At 43.6% G+C, this 21,261-nt stretch overlaps 1 protein-coding gene across 27 annotated transcripts in view; it reads right to left on the bottom strand.

Moving 5' to 3' along the window:
* Window positions 1–21,261, bottom strand: part of NRXN3 (neurexin 3) — a 1,481,114-nt gene that overhangs the window by 125,668 nt on the left and 1,334,185 nt on the right. For all 27 annotated transcript variants that reach the window (XR_007774426.1, XR_007774427.1, XM_050953172.1 and 24 more), the window contains one exon: window positions 20,055–20,362. Coding sequence is in view for 25 of the 27 variants with exons in the window: in XM_050953172.1 (XP_050809129.1) it covers window positions 20,055–20,362 (308 nt within the window). In the remaining 2 variants the exon portion in view is untranslated. The remainder of the gene's footprint in view (window positions 1–20,054; window positions 20,363–21,261) is intronic.

Here is a 21,261-nt window from a genome sequence, read left to right as displayed (position 1 = left end):
TTCCAGGGTCTGCAGCTCTGGGGCAGCCAGCCACGTGGACTTCCCTTTAGCCAAGGGCCCCAGGGCTTTCACTTTGTGGACTGCATTGGAATCAGGGACCTCAGGACTTCCAGAATCCTAGGTCAGAAGGCTCTCCAGGCTGACCAATTCCTAGGGCATCTGGAGTTGGCCACTCTAGGGAACCAGCTAGCCTGATAGTTGGTGTTGGCAGTGCTGCCAGGCTCCTGGCTACATTTCAACCTGCCAGGGCCAGGGCAGATCCAGGGAGTCCAGTCAATCTGGACAGTTTCATCACTGCTATTTGGCGGTTGACAGGTGTGAAACTGACAAGAATCATGTCAAATTTCAGGTTATAGCAGCAATGGCTTCAAGGGCCCCCGGCTCCAAAACAGGCCACCAAGTGGGCAGCTAAAGATCCCAGGTAGCGTGTTTCATTTTGGACACACCATGTTTCATTGTTTTCTAAGTGAAAAATTGCAGGATTTCAGTTCTGCAAATGTTTTTGTGTTGTTGGCTTTTCGTCCCTATTTGGGATGGTTCCCCCTCGCCCCAAATTGTCATTGCTCACTCCAGTAAGGTTTTCTTGGGTTAAGAAAGATCCATACAAGGACAATGCACATGGCAGAATGTTTTACATCTAGGGTGACCAGACAGCAAATGTCAAAAATTGGGACAGGGATGGGGGGTAATAGGAGCCTATATAAGAAAAAGATCCAAAAATCAGGACTGTCCCTATAAAATTGGGGATCCCATCTGGATCACTCCAAAGTAGCTAAGATCCATCCGTTTTTTGTAATACTTCTTGCATCTCAGTGACATACACTGCTGTTGTTTAGACTAATGTTTAGACATGCCTGCGATGTAGAAGTTAATCATCTAATACCCAGAAAGATACTGGAATCTACTGTGACAGCAGAAGTTTGAATAGCCTTTCTGGCCCTTCCCTCTTGTTTCATCTAGGGACATTCTGTTGCTGAGATGTGCTGCTCAAGAGATAGGAGAAAGACAATATTCCAGCCTCAGGGTTCCTTAAATTTTCAGCAAAAATTAGGAAAGCAAAAGGGGACACTGTCTTGAGAATTGAGCTGTCATAAGGCGACACAGCTAGCTGGAGTGTTAGCCCTGCACACAATAGGGACAATCTGTTCAGCTCCGCAGTCTTGTCAGAGGAGAATTTTCAGCTGACTTTGTTCCTCGAATTTGGTTTTTGTAAAATGAAGATTTTATAGAACCTAAAAGCAAGGGAAATGTTCCCAAGCATTAACATAAGCAATGAAGAAGTTAATTTAAAAAAATCCTTCCCCTGTATTGTGAAGAACCCAAATAAAAGTGCATTGTGATACTGTATAAGAAGGGCCAAGTGAAATTGACTAGAAACAATTAGTGATGAGTTTGGTTTCATTGCAAATATGAGTGAAATGCAAAAAGTAAACCTACAGCATTCATAGTGAAAAGCAAATTGGATATGGTTTTTTTATTTTAAAAATTGAAAGAGCTACTAGCAACAGGTAGATAGGGTAGTTAAAATATGACTCTAACCTGACTGTGAAGCAATACTGTCTTGCAAATGCACTTTGTTACTGACGTCCATGACCCCCTACAACTCCAGGTCTTGGCCTACACACAACTCTGAGGTACTTCAAATTCTGACCTGGGGCACCTGCTCTCCTGATGCACCTCATTCCTGATCTGTAGTACCATCTGCAATTTCTGTTCTAAACCTCTAAGGCAGAGGTAGCCAAATTGTACAAAAATGTGCTCTATGAACAAATGACCACTGAGGATTAGTTTGACACTGTCTTCATAATACTATTACTACTACTTTGCACTTAAATAGCATTTTAATTGAAGACCTCAAAGCACTTAGCAATAAAACCTGAAAAGACCCCTATTAGATATGGAAGCATTATTATACTAATTTTACAGATGGGCAAACTAAAGTACAGAGAGGTTATGGGACTTGCCTGAGGTCACACAATGGCTCCATTTCAGACTCCCAGTTTGCTGCTCTAACCACTGGACTCCAGTTTAGGCTGCACCACTGGACTCTCCGCTGTATAAACACTACTCCTTTAAACAAAACTCCAGGGCCCCAGAAAAAGTGAGTCCAGATGTCCTCCTTCTCATCACCACCCCAGTCTGGGACACAGAGAAGGGAGGCTTTACAGCAACTAGCCAATGAACCGTATCTCACTGCAGAGCCCAAATGCTGGGACTGGTCATTGTCATAATGGACAGCTGCTCTTTCTGTGCCTCTAGCCATGGAGAATAATCATCTGAGTTTCATGCACTGGAATAATTCTGCTTTGGGCAATACTCATGAGCAGGAGATGCACCCAGCTGTTATCAAACAATTGTGGTATCCCTTGTTCACCTCTAGCTGCAGATATCTGCCTGAGAAACACTAAAACAGGTTTGTGTAAGGTTCTGGAGGTGCATATTGTTAAAGAGAGTCTAGAAAACAGTTCCTGGAAGAAGGGAACCAAATTATTTTTACACAGCTCAGAATAGAATACAACATGTACTGCATGTCATGTGCTATAGCTAACTTCACTGTCTGCAGCAACAACTGCTAAACTGCACATCTGTTCTCATTTATCCTTCTGTATTACCAGGCTGGGAGACTGCAACTTCTATGTTACCACATGATCACATCTGTGAGTTAATGTAGCAACGTGTGCATGCATACTTTGGACTGCAACATAGTCATGGGAATGCACAGAAACTAACACAACTGATCTCATCACAAGGTCAAGGGCTAGATCCACTTCCAGGTGGTGCAGAGGTCCTTACCAGCTTGGCTTCCTGCACCCCAGAAGACATTCATCCCAAAGGAGGGCACCTGGTGTTACTGCCATTGTTCTCTCTTGGGGGGTTCTGAGCTGTGGGGAGACCTTTAGATTATGGCTAGGACTCTATCAGAAATAATAATAACCATACCTAACTCTTACACAGCACTTTTCATCCCTTTGTGAAGGGCTTTGAGCAATATGAAGGAAGCATCATTATCCCCCTTTTACAGACGGGTAAACTGATGCATGGGGACGTGAAGTGCCTTGGTCAACGTCATACCAGCAGGTCAATAGCAGAGCTAGGTTCAAGACTAACTGAAGTCCAGTCCAATGCCCTATCCACTGCCCTACACTGCCTGAAAAAGGCTGATGGTTGATATTACTCATTTAGTGCCAAGAAGTTGCTCAGCATTTTAAAAGCAATAGAGATCAAATTAGTCCCTGTACCAAAGAGTTGGATCTTTAAAAAGTCAACTGTGGAGAAGACAGGATGTCCAGGGAAATCCAAAGTGGGCATCCCAGAAGGGAGGTTTTAGAATGGTCAGCCCTGAATCAGTGTATCTCCTGGCCAGTATAGCTACACATGCTCTCCAGGCAAACATCATTCCCTTTGGGATGCTGGTCCCTGTAATCCTCCTCACCACTGCTGTGACCAGATGGAAGGTATCAGCAGTGGCTGGGAGACCTTACTCTTTCAGTGGATTTATTCCAGATTTACACTAGCGTAACTGAGCACAGAACTGACCTGTTATTTTCCCATAGTCACTATCTTGAGTAGAACTTCACTTTGTTTCCCCAACTCATTTCAGATGAAGTTCTCTTGGGCATCATGGTGCCCATATGTGCGTGGTTCGAGAGGCCTCTTTAAAGATCTACTCTGCAATACATTTGTCAAGTCTAATTTGAACAACTAATGCTGCTTCCTAGACCTGCGGAGCCCAAACCTGGGAGCCACGTTGCTCATCCCAGAGGTGAACTTCTTCCTGTCTGGTTTATCAATTGCTATTTCTGTCTGTGCCTCTTTCCTTGCATGTATGGGGCAGCTTTTATATATGTGTTTGCTCTGGAAACCTCTTGTGGTGCCATAGAAGAGGAGACAGAATAAGCAAATGTGTATCGAGAAGATAAAGTTAATTATAAAGAGGTTAGTTTATCAACTAGCTAGAAAATACTCTGAAATGTGACTTTAATTGTAAGACTCATTTTCAGGTTTGTCTTTTCATGGTTTCAATATCATCCACATCCTCATCTTCTCCAAGAGGAAGGTGGAAAATGGAAGAAAAAACACTGAAAGAAAATGGGGAAAAGGCCAGAAATCCTATTTAGGAATTATCCTAGCAGATGCCTGTCCACAGTGCAATCCTATCTTGCCATCCTACTCCACTTTCAGCAGGAACCAAAGAAATGCACAGGGGGTTGATTTGTGTTTAAAGATCAAAGGGCACTGACTGATCATGTCAGTGGTAAAAGCAAAGCAAATGAGATCTTAGGCTGTATTGAGACAGGAATAGAAAATAATACAGAAATTGTCATCACAATTGTACAAATCAGTGGTGCAGTCCAACTGCAAACGCTGAGTTCATTCTGGTCAATTCATCTCAAAAAGGTCATAACAGAAAAAATAAAAAAAGGTCCAGAAAGAGACATTTTAAAGAGTAAACAGAATAAGGGCTTGATTCTCTTCTCGCTCACACAGGTTTTGGTCTGGTATGGAGTTATTCCTGGTTTTTGCTAGTGTGAATGAAAAGAGTATCAGACCCTAGGACTTTTTGGTTTGGAAAGAAGAGTAAGAGAGGAGTTAATCTAAAATAATGCATGTATAGACCCAGCTGTTTATTTCACCCAGTAATACAAGAGTAAGTGGGCAATCAAAATTTAAGAAATCGGGCAACGTATGTTAAGCAAGTAAATATCAATATTTTATAACTTGTGGAATCTATGGCCACAGGATATTACTGAGGCCAACAGAATAATAAACTTTCCAGAAGGATTCACTATTTGCATGAACAGCACCTGCAGTGACCTGAGCTACATTAATATTAAAAAGACTATCAATCTTCATGCCCCTTAAACTGACTGCTAGCTATGGGGTCAGGAAGAAATCCAGCATACATACACATAAACGGCATCATGAGGTGATTTGTGGGAGTTATCCCTTCCTCTGAAATATCCCAGATGCTCTGACACCTGCGGTACTCTCTGCTAAACCTGTCCATGAGCTCAGGAATAGTTCATCTATGCTATGGAAGTTCATCATCTTTCTAGACACAAGCAGCACCTTCCTCCCTTCTGCATTCTGCAGGTCAGCTGGAAACAGAAATGACAAACACTGACAGAGAAGGGACTTGCTGCTAGTTGGCTAGGATCACAAGGCCAATAGACAGTTTATTAGGGTCTAAGAGGCAGATCTGTTTCAGTATCTTATATTTGTGGACAATGTCTTATATCAGACCGAGACTACAATAGACAAAGGTGGAAGGCATGGAAGAGAGCAGGCAGGAGACATGAAGGGGAAGATAACAGAGGAGAGGGAGAGGGACCGTAGGATGGAGAGAGAATGATAGGAGAGGTAATGGTTATAAAGGAAAAATTATGAAAGCTGAGACAGAAGAAGGGTGAAGCAGCGATCTGGCGGTCTAACAGCGTTCATGTGACTTCTTTTGGGGAGACAGTTGCCACTGAAGGCAAGTCATAAACATTAATGGCAGAGCAGCTTCAGACAGCACAGCAGAGGTCACTCACAAGTACACCACAGCGCAGAGAGCCTTTTTTAATTTAAAAGAAAAAAGAATCCGCCGCTTGACATGAATAGTTTTTCTTTGATTTGTTTTTAAGGTCTGTAGATAAAGATAACCAGTAAAAACTGAAAAGCACATCTGAGCTCATCTTTGTCCAGCAGCTTGGAACATCGCACTGAGGGGTTGAACATCAGTCAGAGGAGCACAGAGGTGTGGGGCTCTAGGTATAGCTTAACAATTAACTCTGTGCTCCTGGCCAGTGAGATAATTAGGGCCCACTTTATTAAAAATGTCTCCATTTCGGATTAGTGGGTTTTCAGCCTGGTAAGGGAAGAATGGTGAACAAATCTCTCCCACGGGATAATGGTACAAGGGTCAAACCCCAGGCTTTGTCGCTGAAGAGTCAAAGCCTAGAAATGTTTTAATGAAACGATTCAATGGCTAATGAAAACCCTTTGCCAGTTCAAATAGAACTTCAAAGCAGAGGAGCTGTCACAGAGGGCGCAGCAGTACTGGAAATAAACTAATAGGTGAACATACCTGGGAAAAGGACATCTTATGGAAGCAGGTGCTGTCTCCTACTGAAAGCTTAGTTAGTTTCTCATTGTCCGGGAAACAAACTACACGGTGTAACACTATCACCACAGACAAAAACTGTGAACAGTTAGTAAAGCACACTTCTGCAGAGTATGATGATGAAATAAAGATTAGGGCACCTGTTTGGACTTAATGCTGCTGTGCTTCAGAAGGGGTCATGTTTGAAAAGGGACAGAAACCTGAGACCCTGCCTACTGTAATCATTAAAGAGTCCACAATACTTTTTGCCTTATGAGGGAAGAGATTAGTCTTGGTGTCCTGGTGAAGTTCCACTTTGGTTAATTACATTCTCCCTCTCCCAACTTTTTCTTGTGCTTCAACTCATTATAGTAAATTTCTTCACTTCCTGACCTAAACCACTGGTGATACTGCTGGACAATGTTCAACAGCCACCATGTTCTGCCCTGAAGGTGACTTAATTTCAGTGATGAACAAAATGATCCTTGTGCATAGTTTTTATGTTTATAAATAAATTTGGAAACTTTGGGGGTGAAAGTAATTAATATCCATTATTAATGATTACTATTGTTATGCATATATAGTTCTCTGAAATGTGCCAGAGTGATCTCTCGGAGACTGCAGACTTGCATTATCCAAGACCAGCTACAGCACAGCCAATGACCAAACCCATCATAACTTAGGGTCCATGGAGACATCAGTTTCTTTACATAGGTGGTGGATTTGTGGCTACTGTTCAACAAGATTAGGAAACTAAATAAACTCCATCCAATTAATGGGCAAAAAAATAGGGCAGCCCCATTTCCCATGTTACAGGAGCAAGTCACAGCACTGCCCACTGGGATTCTGTTAAATGGATCAGTTTGGGCACCCTCCTGCCCTTCTGGGTATTATGTTGAAAGGATCAACAGAACTATGAGCTTCCCCAAGTCAGACGCAAGATAGAAAGCAGACTTTGCATCTTGCACCGAGAGATTCAGTTCTGCTAGGCTGTTTGGTGAAGGCAGGTCAATCAAGTTCTAATTGGCTCTAATTGGTACTCCCACAAGCTGTAACATTCTCTACCAGCAGCTTAGTGCCATTCAAAATGATAATTGTTTCCCTCCGTCAAAGACAGCAAAGGAATTCCTTGTCTGATCCTCACAAGCCAAAGCCCCACTGCTCAATGTAAGTGAGGCAAATACATCAGCACACGGAGGAAATGGCATCTAGAGAGATTTAAACCAGAGAGATGAACGATCATTGCAAATGGCAATCAGTAAAACATAGTTTCACTGCCCAGCAAGTGTATGTGTTGGTAGGTAAGTATACCAGGAGGCAGAGTCTACATTCATTTTGTTCAGAATCTCTCCAAATATATGATTTGCGAACAGTGATCTTATTGCTCACTACTCACACAACCATGATCTCCTTTCCAATTATTTTTATTGTTGCTACATACGTCAATGTTTTTTAGAACATGGTCAAAATGGTCAAACTTTTGCTGACCAAGTTTTTTGATCCAAAAATGGTCTTTTAAAAATTGCAAAAAAAGTCAAGGTTATTGAAATATTCCATTTTCGTGTAATTTTCAATTATATTGTTATCAGAATTGGAATTATAATCCATACCAACTTTTTTTTTGGTTATCAAAAACTATGTTTTCTCCTTCAAACCTGAGTTTTTAGTCAGTGAAAAATTCAGAAAAGATTTCATAAAAATGTTGGTAAAAATATCATTGAAAAATTCACAAAACAGGAGATGGGTCCACTTTGAACCCTGCAAAATGGAAACAAGCTTGAATGTTTTTGTGCAATTTTCCTCCATTTTTCAATCAGCTATATATGCATCTAGCCCTTTCCTTTAATCTTGCTCACGTTCAATCATAAAGAACATTAGCCCTACCCTGAAATGGGGCTGAAGTTAGGGGATGGGTTGAGGCCAAGACATGGAACTCAACATGTTGAATGCAACAGGAGTTTAGATCTGGATTCCTACCTGAACTTTATTGAAATCAATGGGATTAGTCAGCAAGTAAAATCTACTGATGTGAGCAAAGGTTTGCTGGACCAGCGGGTTCTCAGGTCTTACAGCTCAGTGTCTGGTTTCCAGGCAGAATATGAAAGTGTTGTGTGTTAACAATTCCCTGTCTCTTCCATGGACTTCTGTCTGAATTTGCTCACCCTAACAGAGGCAAGGGTTCCCAAGCTGGAGAGCTTGGAGATGCTACAGTGTGGGGTGCAACCAACAGATGCAGTAAGTTCAGTTTTGCAGGTGCAGCCTCACTGTTGCTTTGTATAATTGTAATCACTCCCCCGGACTTCTCAGTAATGCCCCTTTGGAAGACATGAAATAAGACACTGTTTAACCATAGTCATCTTTCATCGCCAGCACAGAAGATGTCTCTCTCAAATCTGAAAAGAACAGCAAAGCTGGATAAAAACAGTTTACAACCACAGGAGATGGAAAACTCAGTTTTAAAAAAAATGACCTTCAGCTACTGCAGTGTTTAAATGCGGTTTGAATGGGAGAAAAGTGCTCAGTAAATTCAAAGCGACCAAGCTTGACAGAGGCAAAGAGACAGCTGGTCTGTGCCATTACTTCCCTCTGCCTTTAAAATGATCCTGGATGTTGTAAATTGTTATTTACATCCTCTAGTCTATTTCATCTGTGAGTTGCTTATGGAAGGAGATGATATTGCCCCCCCTTGCTCCCTGACAAAAACTCTGAATTATCTTCCTAATCCTCCTGGCAGCCTTTGATGCCTGGAATCCATCACTGCAAGAACAGGCTTCAGGAAATAAATCCCTACCAGCAAGGCCTGCTGAGCCCCACCAACTGAGTGAAAGGGCACTGAAAACCTGATCTAAAGACACTGGTCATGCTAGTGGATCCTGTACATGAATCATCATATATTTAATTGCATAGTTAATGCGTAATAACCATGCTTACTTCAGGATAAAGACTTGGCCACTCCTTAGCAAGCAATAGGAATTACTACACAGTCACTCATTCCTGTTACTACAATGTCTCCTGAGTCCAGGCAATCAAGTCAGCTTCTGGCTGTGTGATCCCTTTTATTTATCCCTATTCAGATTTTTCTTCTCCCACCGCCCCATTGGCCTCTCACAGCATGCATGCAACTGGAGCTACTGACACTTCCTCTCATCTTAGAGGGCACAACAAGCAGTTACATCAGTATTGGGGGCTGGCATCGTTCTTAGATGCCGTTAAAAGGCACAGGACATTTCTTAGCAGCTGCCTTTCACAGCAGACATTTTTTTTTTATTTCTGTTAAAAGTGGGCACCCTTAAGGATTTATGTGGCTCGAGCAGGTCACATCACCTGAACTGCCCAGAAGCCACTATAGTTCACTTACTCTCTGAATTCCCTTCACTCAAGTTTCCTATATGTCACCAAAGCATAGGGAGAGGGCAGCCACATCTTGGGGTGGGAGAGAGGTAGGCTAGGGACTCTATGATACGGTTACTTTGACTTGGGTGTGCACACTGCAGTGTGGACACCAGAACCCTAGGTTTGAGCACAGGTTAGAAAAATCTTACCCCGAGTTAAAACACAATGTAGGTGCTCAAGCCAGGGTACCCTAACACAGGTCAGCTGACTCAAATCCCACTAACTCTAGGCTTACACTGTAGTATAGACATCCCCTTAGAGGTGTCTAGGGTGGTGTTCAGTTCTTCCAGATTTCTGGGTGGGCGCTTGAGCCAGTTCTCTTTTGTATTGTTAAGAGAAACCCCTAGATATTGAACCTGACCCTTGTTGCTGCCGAAACCACCTGGCAGAAGGGTTACAAGTCATCTGTGAAGTCTAAGGGGAAGGCAGGCGGCTAAGCGCCTCATAAACATGGTGAGAATCACATGTATTTTAAGTCGTCTCACACATGCCCATTCTCTGGCCATATCCCACCCATCTTTAAGCCTGATCTCTTGAAAATAGAAACCCAAAGGGGTTGAGACTCACTCCCATTCAAAGCAGAGGACATGCCTAATTCTTCTCTGACTTGTATTCACATATAGCCTCCATTCACATTTGCCAAGACACACATGGCTTGTAGGATCAAAGCCAGATACTACAGACAGCAGTAGTTGGAGGGCTCACAGTGAATTTACAGGAATAGGGCAGGAAGTGAAGGAGAATGCAGTGTTCAGCTAAAAATGTAGTGGTATTTTCAAAGCACTGTACAAAATAACACCTAAAACCTTGCTGTGTGTCAGGTCAGTGACACAATCCCTGTTTTACAGACAGGGATACCAAGATACAAAGCGGGGCAATGACTTGCCCATGGTCCTACAGAGAATGAGCTGGGATTAAAATTCAGCAGTTCTTGGCTCAGAAACCCATATTCAGTTCAGTAGACCACAAAGCTTCTCTCGCTAAACCTCCAAAAACCTGAGCCATGGCAGCTCACCTTCTGCAACATTGCTGCTTTCCATCTTTGCCCTTGACTGTCCCATCAATCTTCTTGCCATCGAATCCACTCTCACCTGTCAACATCCCTGCTCATCCAATAGATTAAGCGCTTCCAACTGGAGGAAAATATATATTAAAGTAATAATAATAATAATGCTGATAACAATAAAGAGTCTCAGAAATATATATTTCCTGCTCCTTACTCCCTCCCTGTCTCCCCTCATCCGACAGTTGCCCAGAGATAGCAGCATTAATCATTAGGGCAGCAGCTGGGAGATAAAGACCAATCAGAATTTCCCTGTGCATTATGATGTGTGTATGCACATGTTTGGGTGGGAGGGGGGAGACAGCAGTTACTGCAGATTAAAATCACTCCTGTCCTTCTGCTCTCCTAGGAGGTCACCTTTCAGAAAAGGAGATAAATATTATGACAAGTTAAATCTTACTCAGTTTGTATTTATTTATATATGTTCTCAATCTGCCTTAGGGGTAGGAGGTCTCACGTATGTGGGAAGGGAGAGACAGATAGCACCAGGTTTTTTTTCCTCCCTGCTAGGACTGGTTGCCAGAAGCCTCACGGATGTCATCCCCTCTGTAATATGGTTTGCTGGTTGTACTGGAACTGAGCTGTCTGGGGATCCCACAGGGGCTTGGATGACCCTAGGGTAGATTTCTGTCAGCACAGGCTAGCCTGACTCAGTCATAGCTGAAGCAGAAGGAGCTGTGGGGCCTCAGCCCTCCCCACTGAAAACAGGTCTTGTATTCTGATGAGTCTGGGCCAGTTTGGATAAAAGTGTTTCTCTTCTGGTCAGTGAAAATGGAGCATAGTGGCAGGAGCTCTTGCCCAGATCTGAGTGTCCTGGTCCCTCAGCTATACCTCTTCCAAAGCAGGGGGCTGGGCATAAGACTTGGAGTAGAAGGGTTGCAAAACAGTGCAGATAAGAAAGCTCCCCCACCTGCAGTCTCTCCAAAACACAGCTGCTAAAAGCACCTTCCTCCTACCATGCCCAACCATGTCACCCCTCATCTCTCAGGCTTTCTAATCACTCTTCCTCTCTTACCACATGAAATTCAGCCCCCCATTTGCAGATACAAGGCCCTTTGGGGTCTCATCCTTTACTGCATCCCACCACTCGTTCTCCCCTCTTGTTCCCTGCACTCTGCTCAATAATATGAGTACTCCCATCTTTGCCTTATTCTACCCTCTACTTCATGATTTCACCTATGCTGCCAGCATGTCTGGAGGTGGCCCTTGCTTTGCCTACAAAGCACTCTGTCCCTCTTCAAAGCAACTTCTTCACAGAATTCTATTCATATCTGAAAGACAGCAATACTTGCCATGCAGCACCCTTTAGAACCAGTGTTGGGCACTGCAGGCAGCACTGACACAGATGGAAGATCACCCCTTGCCAATTACTTTAAAGGTGAACACCTGCCAGACCAGACTGAGAGAAGATGCATTTCACTTGCTCCAAAAAAGTGATCTGAGTACTTAAGGGAAACATTCACATCCTGCACAATACATGGATGGTTGAAATCTGTGGCCTGACCCTTTAGGCTCTACTTTTCCATGGAAATGGTGTCAAAATAAATACATATTTTGTGAGGAGGGGGATACAAATCATTTATGATCCCCTATGTAAGCATCCCACCTACTTGTAGAATATGCTAATGGCAAGAGAAAGGGTTGGCTGTAAACAGGTCTGTACATCACGCAGGTCTCATCAAGCCACTTTCACCGATCACTAGCGGCAACAAGAGCTTACTGTGGCAGCTGTGGCTCACAACTCAGTGACATCTCATCTCACAGATGAAAAAGAAACTGAGGGGAACCTTTATGTTTGTGTTAACTAACCGCACCATTTCTCTAAAGAAACCCCAAGGCATTAATTAAATGGTTTCAGAAAGTGGGGCTGTCATAACAGCTTGGATGTGTTTCTAATTTCCATGCTATTGTCCCAACGTGAGCCAGGAATAGTAAGAGACACAGTCCCACCGCTCAGACAGTCTTGTAACAAAACAAAATGGAAATATCTGCCCTATATGTCTGCAGCTCCCAGCCATTTCCCTGTGATGTATAAATACCAGAGCATACGTGCTTTAAGAAAAATGTGAGCCAATCCTCTGACTATATCTGAGTTGTAATAATCAATTCTACTTTATTTATTTCTAGGCAAACATTTACTCTGCATTGTCTTTTGTTGTATCCTGTCATTGTACAACTGTCTTGGAAAAACAAAGCTTTATTTCTATTCATTTAGCATGGCCAGTAATGAAATCTGTGCCTTTTTACAATACCTAGCTTTAATATCTATTTACATGAAAGCCAATTTTTGAAAGTTGTCTCCCAAGTTGCACCGACATGGTTTACAAGCACTCCTGTCTGCAAGTGCAAATACCAGATGCCTTTCAGTGCACAAATATAGGAATTCGTGCCAACATAAGGGTGCACACTGACTGTAATTTAGGATGTTTCTTGGGTAATCTGACCCTGCATATCTACGGTATCTACAGATTTATCTTTTGACAGCAGATCTATTGCATCTACCCAAAGTATCTGTTCATTAGAACTGGTCAGAAAATGGAGGAAGTGGCGGGAAGAGGTTTCCACTGAAAATGTTGATTTTTTTTCAAAAAATTGTGGCCCAAAACTGAAAAATTCCCAGTGAAAAAACATTAAAAAAAATGAAAAATATAGATAGTTCATGTCTTCATGCGCCGTGCCAAATTGTGTCCTCAATTACACATTCCAGGGGTGTCACTGAGAACAGAATTTAGTGGCCAAAGTAAAGCTCAAGCGCTACTGCCAGTCCCAATGATTGCTCAGATCTGCCACTTTATGTGAGTCTGGAGACATTCGTGTCTGGCCCCTGTAGCTGGAAGTGCTCAGGCCATTGACTCGATATTTGATCGACAAAGTTCTCAAGAAAATATAGATTCCAACAAAGCTCACAAATGCTAAGTGAGTGAAGGGAGTCAGCACTTGCACCTTTTACTGCTGCTACGTGCATGCACTCTATCCAAAGACTGTGAGCTATTTACTGAGAAACATTCCATAGCAATGTGTGGGATCCATGCTATGCTCTGACCATTCACTCAGTAATTCCACTGGAATCACGATACTCCGTGGACTCCACTCATATCAGACATTGATCATTCCAGTAGGTGTTCAGTAACAGGCTTTAGATAGGAAGGTAGGTAAGAAGACAAATAGATAGAGATGGTTACCATATGCAACCCATTTCAGCATTAGTGCTATAGCTCCTCGTACAAACTGAGCCTGGATTCAGTTTCTCTAGGATCAAGTCTGGTCAGTACTTGGATGGTGGACCTCCAAGTTTAACCCAGAAAATAGTAATGGTTCAACAAGCAGCAATTTGTTTGAGTATTCACCCATATGTCACCATGCCATAATAAGTACTGCATTCCTGAACGTACCATCTTTTAGATCAGATGTCAGAATTAGATCCTGACTTCTTGAAAAAAAAAATCTGATGGCACTTCAGGAATGTTAATCTGAATGTTCTGGACATAACATGGACAATTATATTCTACCTCTCTCAATTCACTACTCAGTTTAAACTGGGAAGTGTTTTTATTCATTTTCTGTCCTAAGCATTATTGTGTAGCATTGCTGTTCACTGTTAGTAGCTGCCACATTCCATCCCAGAGTTGGTGCCAGTCAGTGGTGGATGAAGCTATTCGTGTAAGAGGTATTTGGCTATCATTTGGTATTATTATATTAATCGCTTGTCAATCCACACAGAAAAGTGGTTTGCATGGAAACTTCCTGGGTCATCTGCTTCCAAATGCTGCCTTCCTTCTCTGCCCAAAACCCTCAGCATCGGGCCTACTTGGAGCAGTTATCAGCTAGAGCAGGGGTGGGCAAACTTTTTGGCCCAAGGGCCACACTGGGTTTCAGAAATCGTATGGAGGGCTGGTTAGGGAAGCCTGTGCCTCCCCAAACAGCCAGGAGTGACCCAGCCCCACCCCTATCCGAACCCCCTTGCTTCTCGCCCCCGACGGCCCCCCCAGACTCCTGCCTCATCCAACCCCCCCTGTTCCCTGACAGCCCCCCGGGACCCCTGCCCCATCCACCCCCCGTCCCTCTCCCCAATAGCCTCCAGAACCCCTGCCCCTGACTGCCCCTGACTGCCCCTTGCCCCCCGCATCCAATACTCCCTCTTCTTCCTGACTGCACCCCATTCCCCATCTTCTGACCACCCCAACCCCTAATCACACCCCCATCCCCTAACCACGACCCTGAACTCCCCTGCCCTCTATCCAACCCCCCGTGCTCCCTGCCCCCTTACCACACTGCCTGGAGCACCGGTGGCTGGCGGTGCTAAAGCTGCGCCGCCCGGCTGGAGCCGGCCACACACCACACATCACGGAGCACTGGGTCAGACTGGGGTCTGCAGCTGCGCTGCCCCAGGAGCTCACAGCCCCGCTGTCCAGAGCACTGCACTGGTGGCACAGCGAGCTGAGGCTGCAGGGGAGGGGGAGCAGCAGGGAAGGGGGTGGGGGCAAGTCTCCAGGGACAGGAGCTCAGGGTCGTAGTTTGCCCACCTCTGAGCTAGAGTGAGTAAACAAGGTTTGGTGGGCTGCAAAGCAGCCACGCAATAGCTCTATCCCTTTACTCCAGGAGGGCATAGGAGAGAAAGGGAAGGTCCGTCACTGAAAAAGGACAAGTTTTGGCAGCTTTAGTCTCTTTGCATTGAAAAAAAAAGTTGAGGAAAGAGAAGGAAAGCAGGGGAAAAAACAAGCTGCCTAATTTTGAGCAGTACAAATAGGCCAGTGAAGTCAGTCTTTAAAGTGCAGACCCACCAAGCTCTTTATTCATTAGAACTGTGGAGTCTCAGAATGAAAATATCACTGGAGACTCATAACAAGCGAAGAGGAAATTAGAGGCCAATTTTCCTCCCCCAAAATTATTATCTAAGAGGGCAAAAGAAAGTAGTACCTGTGCTAAAGCAAGAAGGAGACAAATGTATTTTTCTTGGCTGACAGTTAAAGTCTAATTAGACTGACAAATCTTCTGCGCTTTTCTCCTTTGCGAGCTGTATGAGGCAAGATTCAACCCCAGAGCCACACGTTATGGAAGGACGTTAATCAAGATTAAAGGAACACTGAACCTAAAGAATATTTTCCTAAGAGGCTGTGTAGACTAGTGGTTAGAGTAAAACACTGTGAGCCGAGAGGCCCTTTGCTGAGCCAGTGCAGATGGACTCTTGACATGAATAATGGACAGTCTTCCTCCCCCTGCTTTGCACTGTTTATATAGAACTTTCTACAAGCACTTTCCAGTATTTTATGTTATTTGTTGGGATTTTCTGGCACTCAGCACCATTCCTGAAAGCTCACACAAACAGTTAATTAATTTACCCTCCCAGCTACTCCTGCGAGGCAGGAGAGTCTCATTATCCTCATTTTACAAACAGGGAAACCGAGACACAGAGACTTGCCAGTCACACGGTATGTCTGCAGCAGAGCACAGACCTCTTGATTCCTTGCACTATGCCTTAATCACGAGGCAATACTTCCTCCCTATTGCGAATGATGTAATCTTTACTCACATACACAGTTTTTTCTTACTCTCTGTATCCATGGAACTACACCTGAGGCGGGGTTGAGACAGACCAATCCAGGTGATACCATTTTTCTCCTTATACTTAGATCTAAATGGTCACTAAACACACTGTGTTATTGGCCCTGGATAAGTGTTCTGTGGGGTCCAGTCCTGAGATCCTTACCCAGTACTAGACTTCAAAAGGACTTTTGCTTGAGTAAGGACTTGAGGGCTGGTCTCAGTAGTGATTCTACACCAGTCCTGGATGGAACACACAGACCAAGGTTGCATAGTGAGGTCTTCTCCAATGCTGTTTGAAGTGGCAACTCACTCAATAAGCCCTAAGCTGGTAAATATTAGTTTATAGTAGCCAGATTGGCAGCAAAAGCCAGGAAAATGAAGGCCACCTCTAGCTAAGCACATTTTCAGACAGAATAGAAATCTCTCAAATCTACAAACCACAGAGTTCTTTCACTTAAACTCCAGCCCTTTCCTAAATTAGGTAGGGAGGCTGGTAGGGTTCAAGGACTTCAACAATAGAAATAAGACTTCTAATTAAGAACATACCTGCTAGAAATAATGTGCCTCCTGACATGAGACAATGTCATGACACACTCATAGAAATAGCCTGCACTCCAAGCAACTCACCTTAAGCAAGAGACAGCTGCTTGCCTCTCTGCCCTTTGTGGTAGCGTGGGGAACCGGAGCTCCCAGAGAGGGTATTATTAATATAGGTGGGCCTGGTGTGTCAGGGCCCTGCAGTCTGCAAGTGTAATTTAATACAACACACGTCACTTCTGAACAGACCTGTGCTTGAATGCAGTGCAAAACCTGTGTGTGAAAAGGTCAAAATAGCATTTGTACTTAGGGTTGCCAGACACAGCTTAGTTATCTGGATGCAAAAATACTGTATTAACTGCTTTGAAACAAAGAAAGAAACAAAACTGCTTTCCCCAGCTTTGGTTTTCAATTAGCAGGAAAGCACAATTCTGAGAGACGAAAGGCATCTTCCTTCAAGGCTCCATAGTAACAGACAAGGGTCATGCCATTTCTTAGTAGCATTAAGTATACATTTGCCTATGGATTCTGAGCATACATCTCAACTGTTCCTCACTACAGACCTGCACCGTCCTCTATACCACACTCATCTCACGTCCACTGACATAAATTATTGACATCAGAAATGCTTAATCATAAAGGTGAAGTTATAGACATCACTGATGCTAAAGAACTCTTTCACACTTGATGCTTCCAGTAACATGATTTTCTCATGTCCCTCATGTTGGCTAGTGATCCCACATTGTATCCCATGCCTGGCCCTTTACAGATTGAGAAGCGGATGCAACCGACTAAGTGGGTATTCACCCACGAAAGCTCATGCTCCAATACGTCTGTTAGTCTATAAGGTGCCACAGGACTCTTTGCTGCTTTACAGATCCAGACTAACACGGCTACCCCTCTGAATGTGAAATGAAGGTTTTCCAATTACTTAAATAAGAAAATGAATGCTACAATCAGGACAGACGCCCCATACCTAATAGCAAGTGAAGCAACTTTGTAGCTATCTTAGTTTTTATGATGGTCTCATCAATGTAGTAACTGAGCACTAATGTGTTCTCTCAGGTGGCTCTATCTTATCCTAGCTGAAGAATGAATTTGCTTTATTAGATCTTTTCCGTCTCTTAATCTCTATGGTTGTTAGTGGTGCTGCCAAATTTCACAGCACTAATGATGACTATTGTGAGTCATAATTACCACAAGGCTGAAAACTACAGCTGGAGATGCAGCCCAAGTAGAAAAGGACAATTTCTCCCCACCTTCACCACACAAACAACATAACTTAAGCTGACAGAACCAAACAACTCTGCCCAAAGTGGGGAAAAGGAAAGCCATCTTGTGCCATGATAGCAATAAACTGGCCTGCTCCTGAATGTAATGGAAGTACATATTGACTTTTATCTTCCTTTCAATGGGCTGAGTGAAGTGTCAAGAGTTATTGCTTTAATATCAGCAGAGATGAGGCCATTCGTTGTGGTACGCGTGTATCCAGGAAATCACTGCTCTAACCATCTTTTTAGAGGCACTTCTACACTTTATTAAATCTCCTTGATGCCTTCTCAGCACACAGTGGTCTCGACTGGCCTAGTGAACTGCGGTGTATATTAGGCAGGCATCTTTCTGAGATATTTCTCCTTCAAGTGGGGTAGGATCATTTCCAGCTTTGCTCAACTCACATAAAGTCCAATTCTGCTCTCAGTTACGCTGATGTAAATCTGTATAATTCCACTGAGGTCCACAAATTATGGCAGGTCTCCACTGGAGCACAGTAACTGAGCACTGCATTTGGCTCATAGATGTTACTCTCTTGGACATAAAATCCTACAAAGCCTTCCTTTAAAATTAGAGCTAGACACAGAGAAGAGAGAGTCCTCATTCCTTCACAATTTACAACAAACATCAACTAGACTTGGGATAATTTCCCCTCGTGTAGTTGAGACTTTATATTTCATGCTCCAGTGTTTGAGGCTAATAACTCAATTAATCCACCAACCTGCTCCTGCCTGGATTTCTAGAATGCCAAGGGGGCCAGTACAGTGTTAAGCCTTAGCCTGGGTTTAATCACTTTCAGCTGAATAGGAGTAAATGCCTCTGCAAAGATAATACTTCCAGCATAGCTAAATAGGGGATTTTCATGTTTTCTCATCATACATGACCAAGATTAGATGAAAAATTAAGAGAATGAAAATATAGAAAAAAGAAGAACCAGTCATTGATTAAACCTTCTGAATCAGTTAGAGCAAGCAGGGGGTCTTATATCACCATTTCTGACAGCCCTGGATTTCATTAAACCTGCATTTCCCAAAACCCAACAACATTAATGCCCAAGGAAAGTTGTCTCAAAGAAGCATATGTAATCAATGTAGGATATTATCTATTTGGACAATAACACACCTCCCTCACCCCTACTGCTAATGGAACACTTTAGTTAAAATCATGGGCCAGATTCTTAGCTAGCGTAAATTGGTGTTGCACAGCTGAAGTGAATGGAAATATGTTGATTTTCATCTGCTATGGGTCTGGCCCCATATATATTATAGAGTCAAATCCCCTTACCTGTGTTATTAACATCACCATAGGTTACTGAAAGAATTAATAAAAATCTAATTCACTTTTCAATATCAGTGTGGGTTGTTTAAATTTTTCCCCTTTACTCAGTGTAGACCATGAGCATACGAGACTGTTGATCAGTTTCTAATCCACTCCACGCTCAGGCTCTGACAGAACAAAACTGCTCCAGTATTTTGGGTTACAAACACTACATCAGGACAGTTAAATCTGAACAAAAAAACTGTTTCCAGTGGATTTTTTTAAACTCAAATGTAGGGTTCTGCTGGCCACAGAGTTTGGCAAAGCTTGTTTTTACAACACGTAAATTTTGGAGGAAACTGATCTGACAGTGCCCCTTTCATATTATCCACTAGAAGGCTGTAAGATTAGCATGAATGGCTCACTCTGAATGCTATACTCATTTGCTTCTTTCCACATTAAGAACTTCACGACTGCAGCAATACCTATGGCAATAATAATAAAAAATAATCTACCCACATCCCATTAGGCTGTTGAAATTACTTTAAGTGTAATTTCCACCCCCCACATCAACTTGGAGATAACATGCCCCAAATCATATTCTAATCTACACTGGTGCAGCATCGCTGATATAAATAAAGTTGCACCAATCTGAGAGTAGAATTTGGGCCCACTATTACATACATACCCAGTATTAATTCAGAAGTTTCTGCTATTTCACCAGAGCAGAAAGGAATCCAATTCCATGTTGGTTTTTACCCTGTACAACCTCATGAAAGTCAACAGACTTATATGGCCTGTAACTCAGTGCAGAATCTGGTCCCAAGGGCTTAACTAACAGGTTAACTAAACAATGAAGTATAAAAAAAAATCTAACCAAATGGAGGAGATCAAATGGCTCACCTGGATGCTGGGTGGCGAGCGGTTTTTTCGGGTAGTTGTGGTGGCCATGGTGGTGGTGGTTTCCATGACTGTGGTAGACATTTCTGGTGGCATGGAGGTTGTGGGTGTTGTTCCGAGGATGGATGGGACTTCTCCAACCAGCCGGACACTTCCGTTGATTTTAATATTGGGGTTGTTCTCTGCTGCCATGTTCAGCACTTTCAAGCCATTGTAATAGAGACCGGAGAGCTGGCCTTGGAAGGGACGCCCTCTGTCCTTCCCTCCAATGGCTATTTGCGCCTGGGTGTTGAAGATCGTTAACTGTCGTCCTAGTGAAGGGGGGTGAATAAATTATTGCCAGACATTTCCCCCCCACCATTCTTAACCATACACTGAGTCCTGGCCAGAGTGGACTGAAGATAAGAGCAGGTTCCCCAGTGGCGGTGGTGGAGGTTGTTGGGTGGAAATGCAGTGCTGCAAATTTCTGTTTCAGACTCATTAATAGTAGAGGTGGGCCTGAACACTGGCTCTAGAACCTCTCACTCTCGCCTCCACACGTGCAACTAAACTCTGGGGAAGTTTGGACCCAACCATATATCTGGATCCAAACTTGGAGACGTTGGCCCATCTTTCGTTACAAGCAACGTTTTAATCTGTTAGTCTCCTCTAGTAGCTTTTGGAGACTGAAAACCAACCCAGATGATAAAATCTCTCTAGGCTTAGCCCAATGTATATACACATATATACAGGGCCGGATTTATGATCCGCGGGGCCCGACTGGAATACTCAGTGGCGGTCCAGGGCTTCAGTGGCATTTTGGTGGCGGGGGATCCGCTCCGGGGCTTCTGCGGCACTGAAGGCCCCCCGCTGCCGAAGACCCCCGAAGCGGACCCCCCGCCGCCGAAATGCCACCAAAGACCCCTGGAGTGAGGCCCCTTTAGGCGTGGGGCCCTCTTGAGCGCAGGGCCTGATTCTGGGCAATCGGTGGAATAGGCGTAAAGCCGGCCCTGCATATATATCTTTGATCTCTGAATGGTCAGTGGGAAAGAGCATCTGTGAACAGACAGGAAAGGGTAAGATACAGAGATGCTCTAAGAGAAGCTCATCTTTGGACTGCATGGGGAATTTAGAATAGCTGAATGCAAGAGGCTGGGTCTGGAATGTTGTTATCAGAAAGGATCAGGAATCTAAAAGTTGGAAACACCAAACACAGACATTTCTGGTGCTG

This window comes from Gopherus flavomarginatus, chromosome 5 (genome assembly GCF_025201925.1).
Source record: "Gopherus flavomarginatus isolate rGopFla2 chromosome 5, rGopFla2.mat.asm, whole genome shotgun sequence".
Taxonomy (NCBI): Eukaryota; Metazoa; Chordata; order Testudines; family Testudinidae; genus Gopherus; species Gopherus flavomarginatus.
The sequence above is the reverse complement of the archived record's forward strand: the minus strand, read 5'-3'. Positions and strand labels throughout refer to the sequence as shown.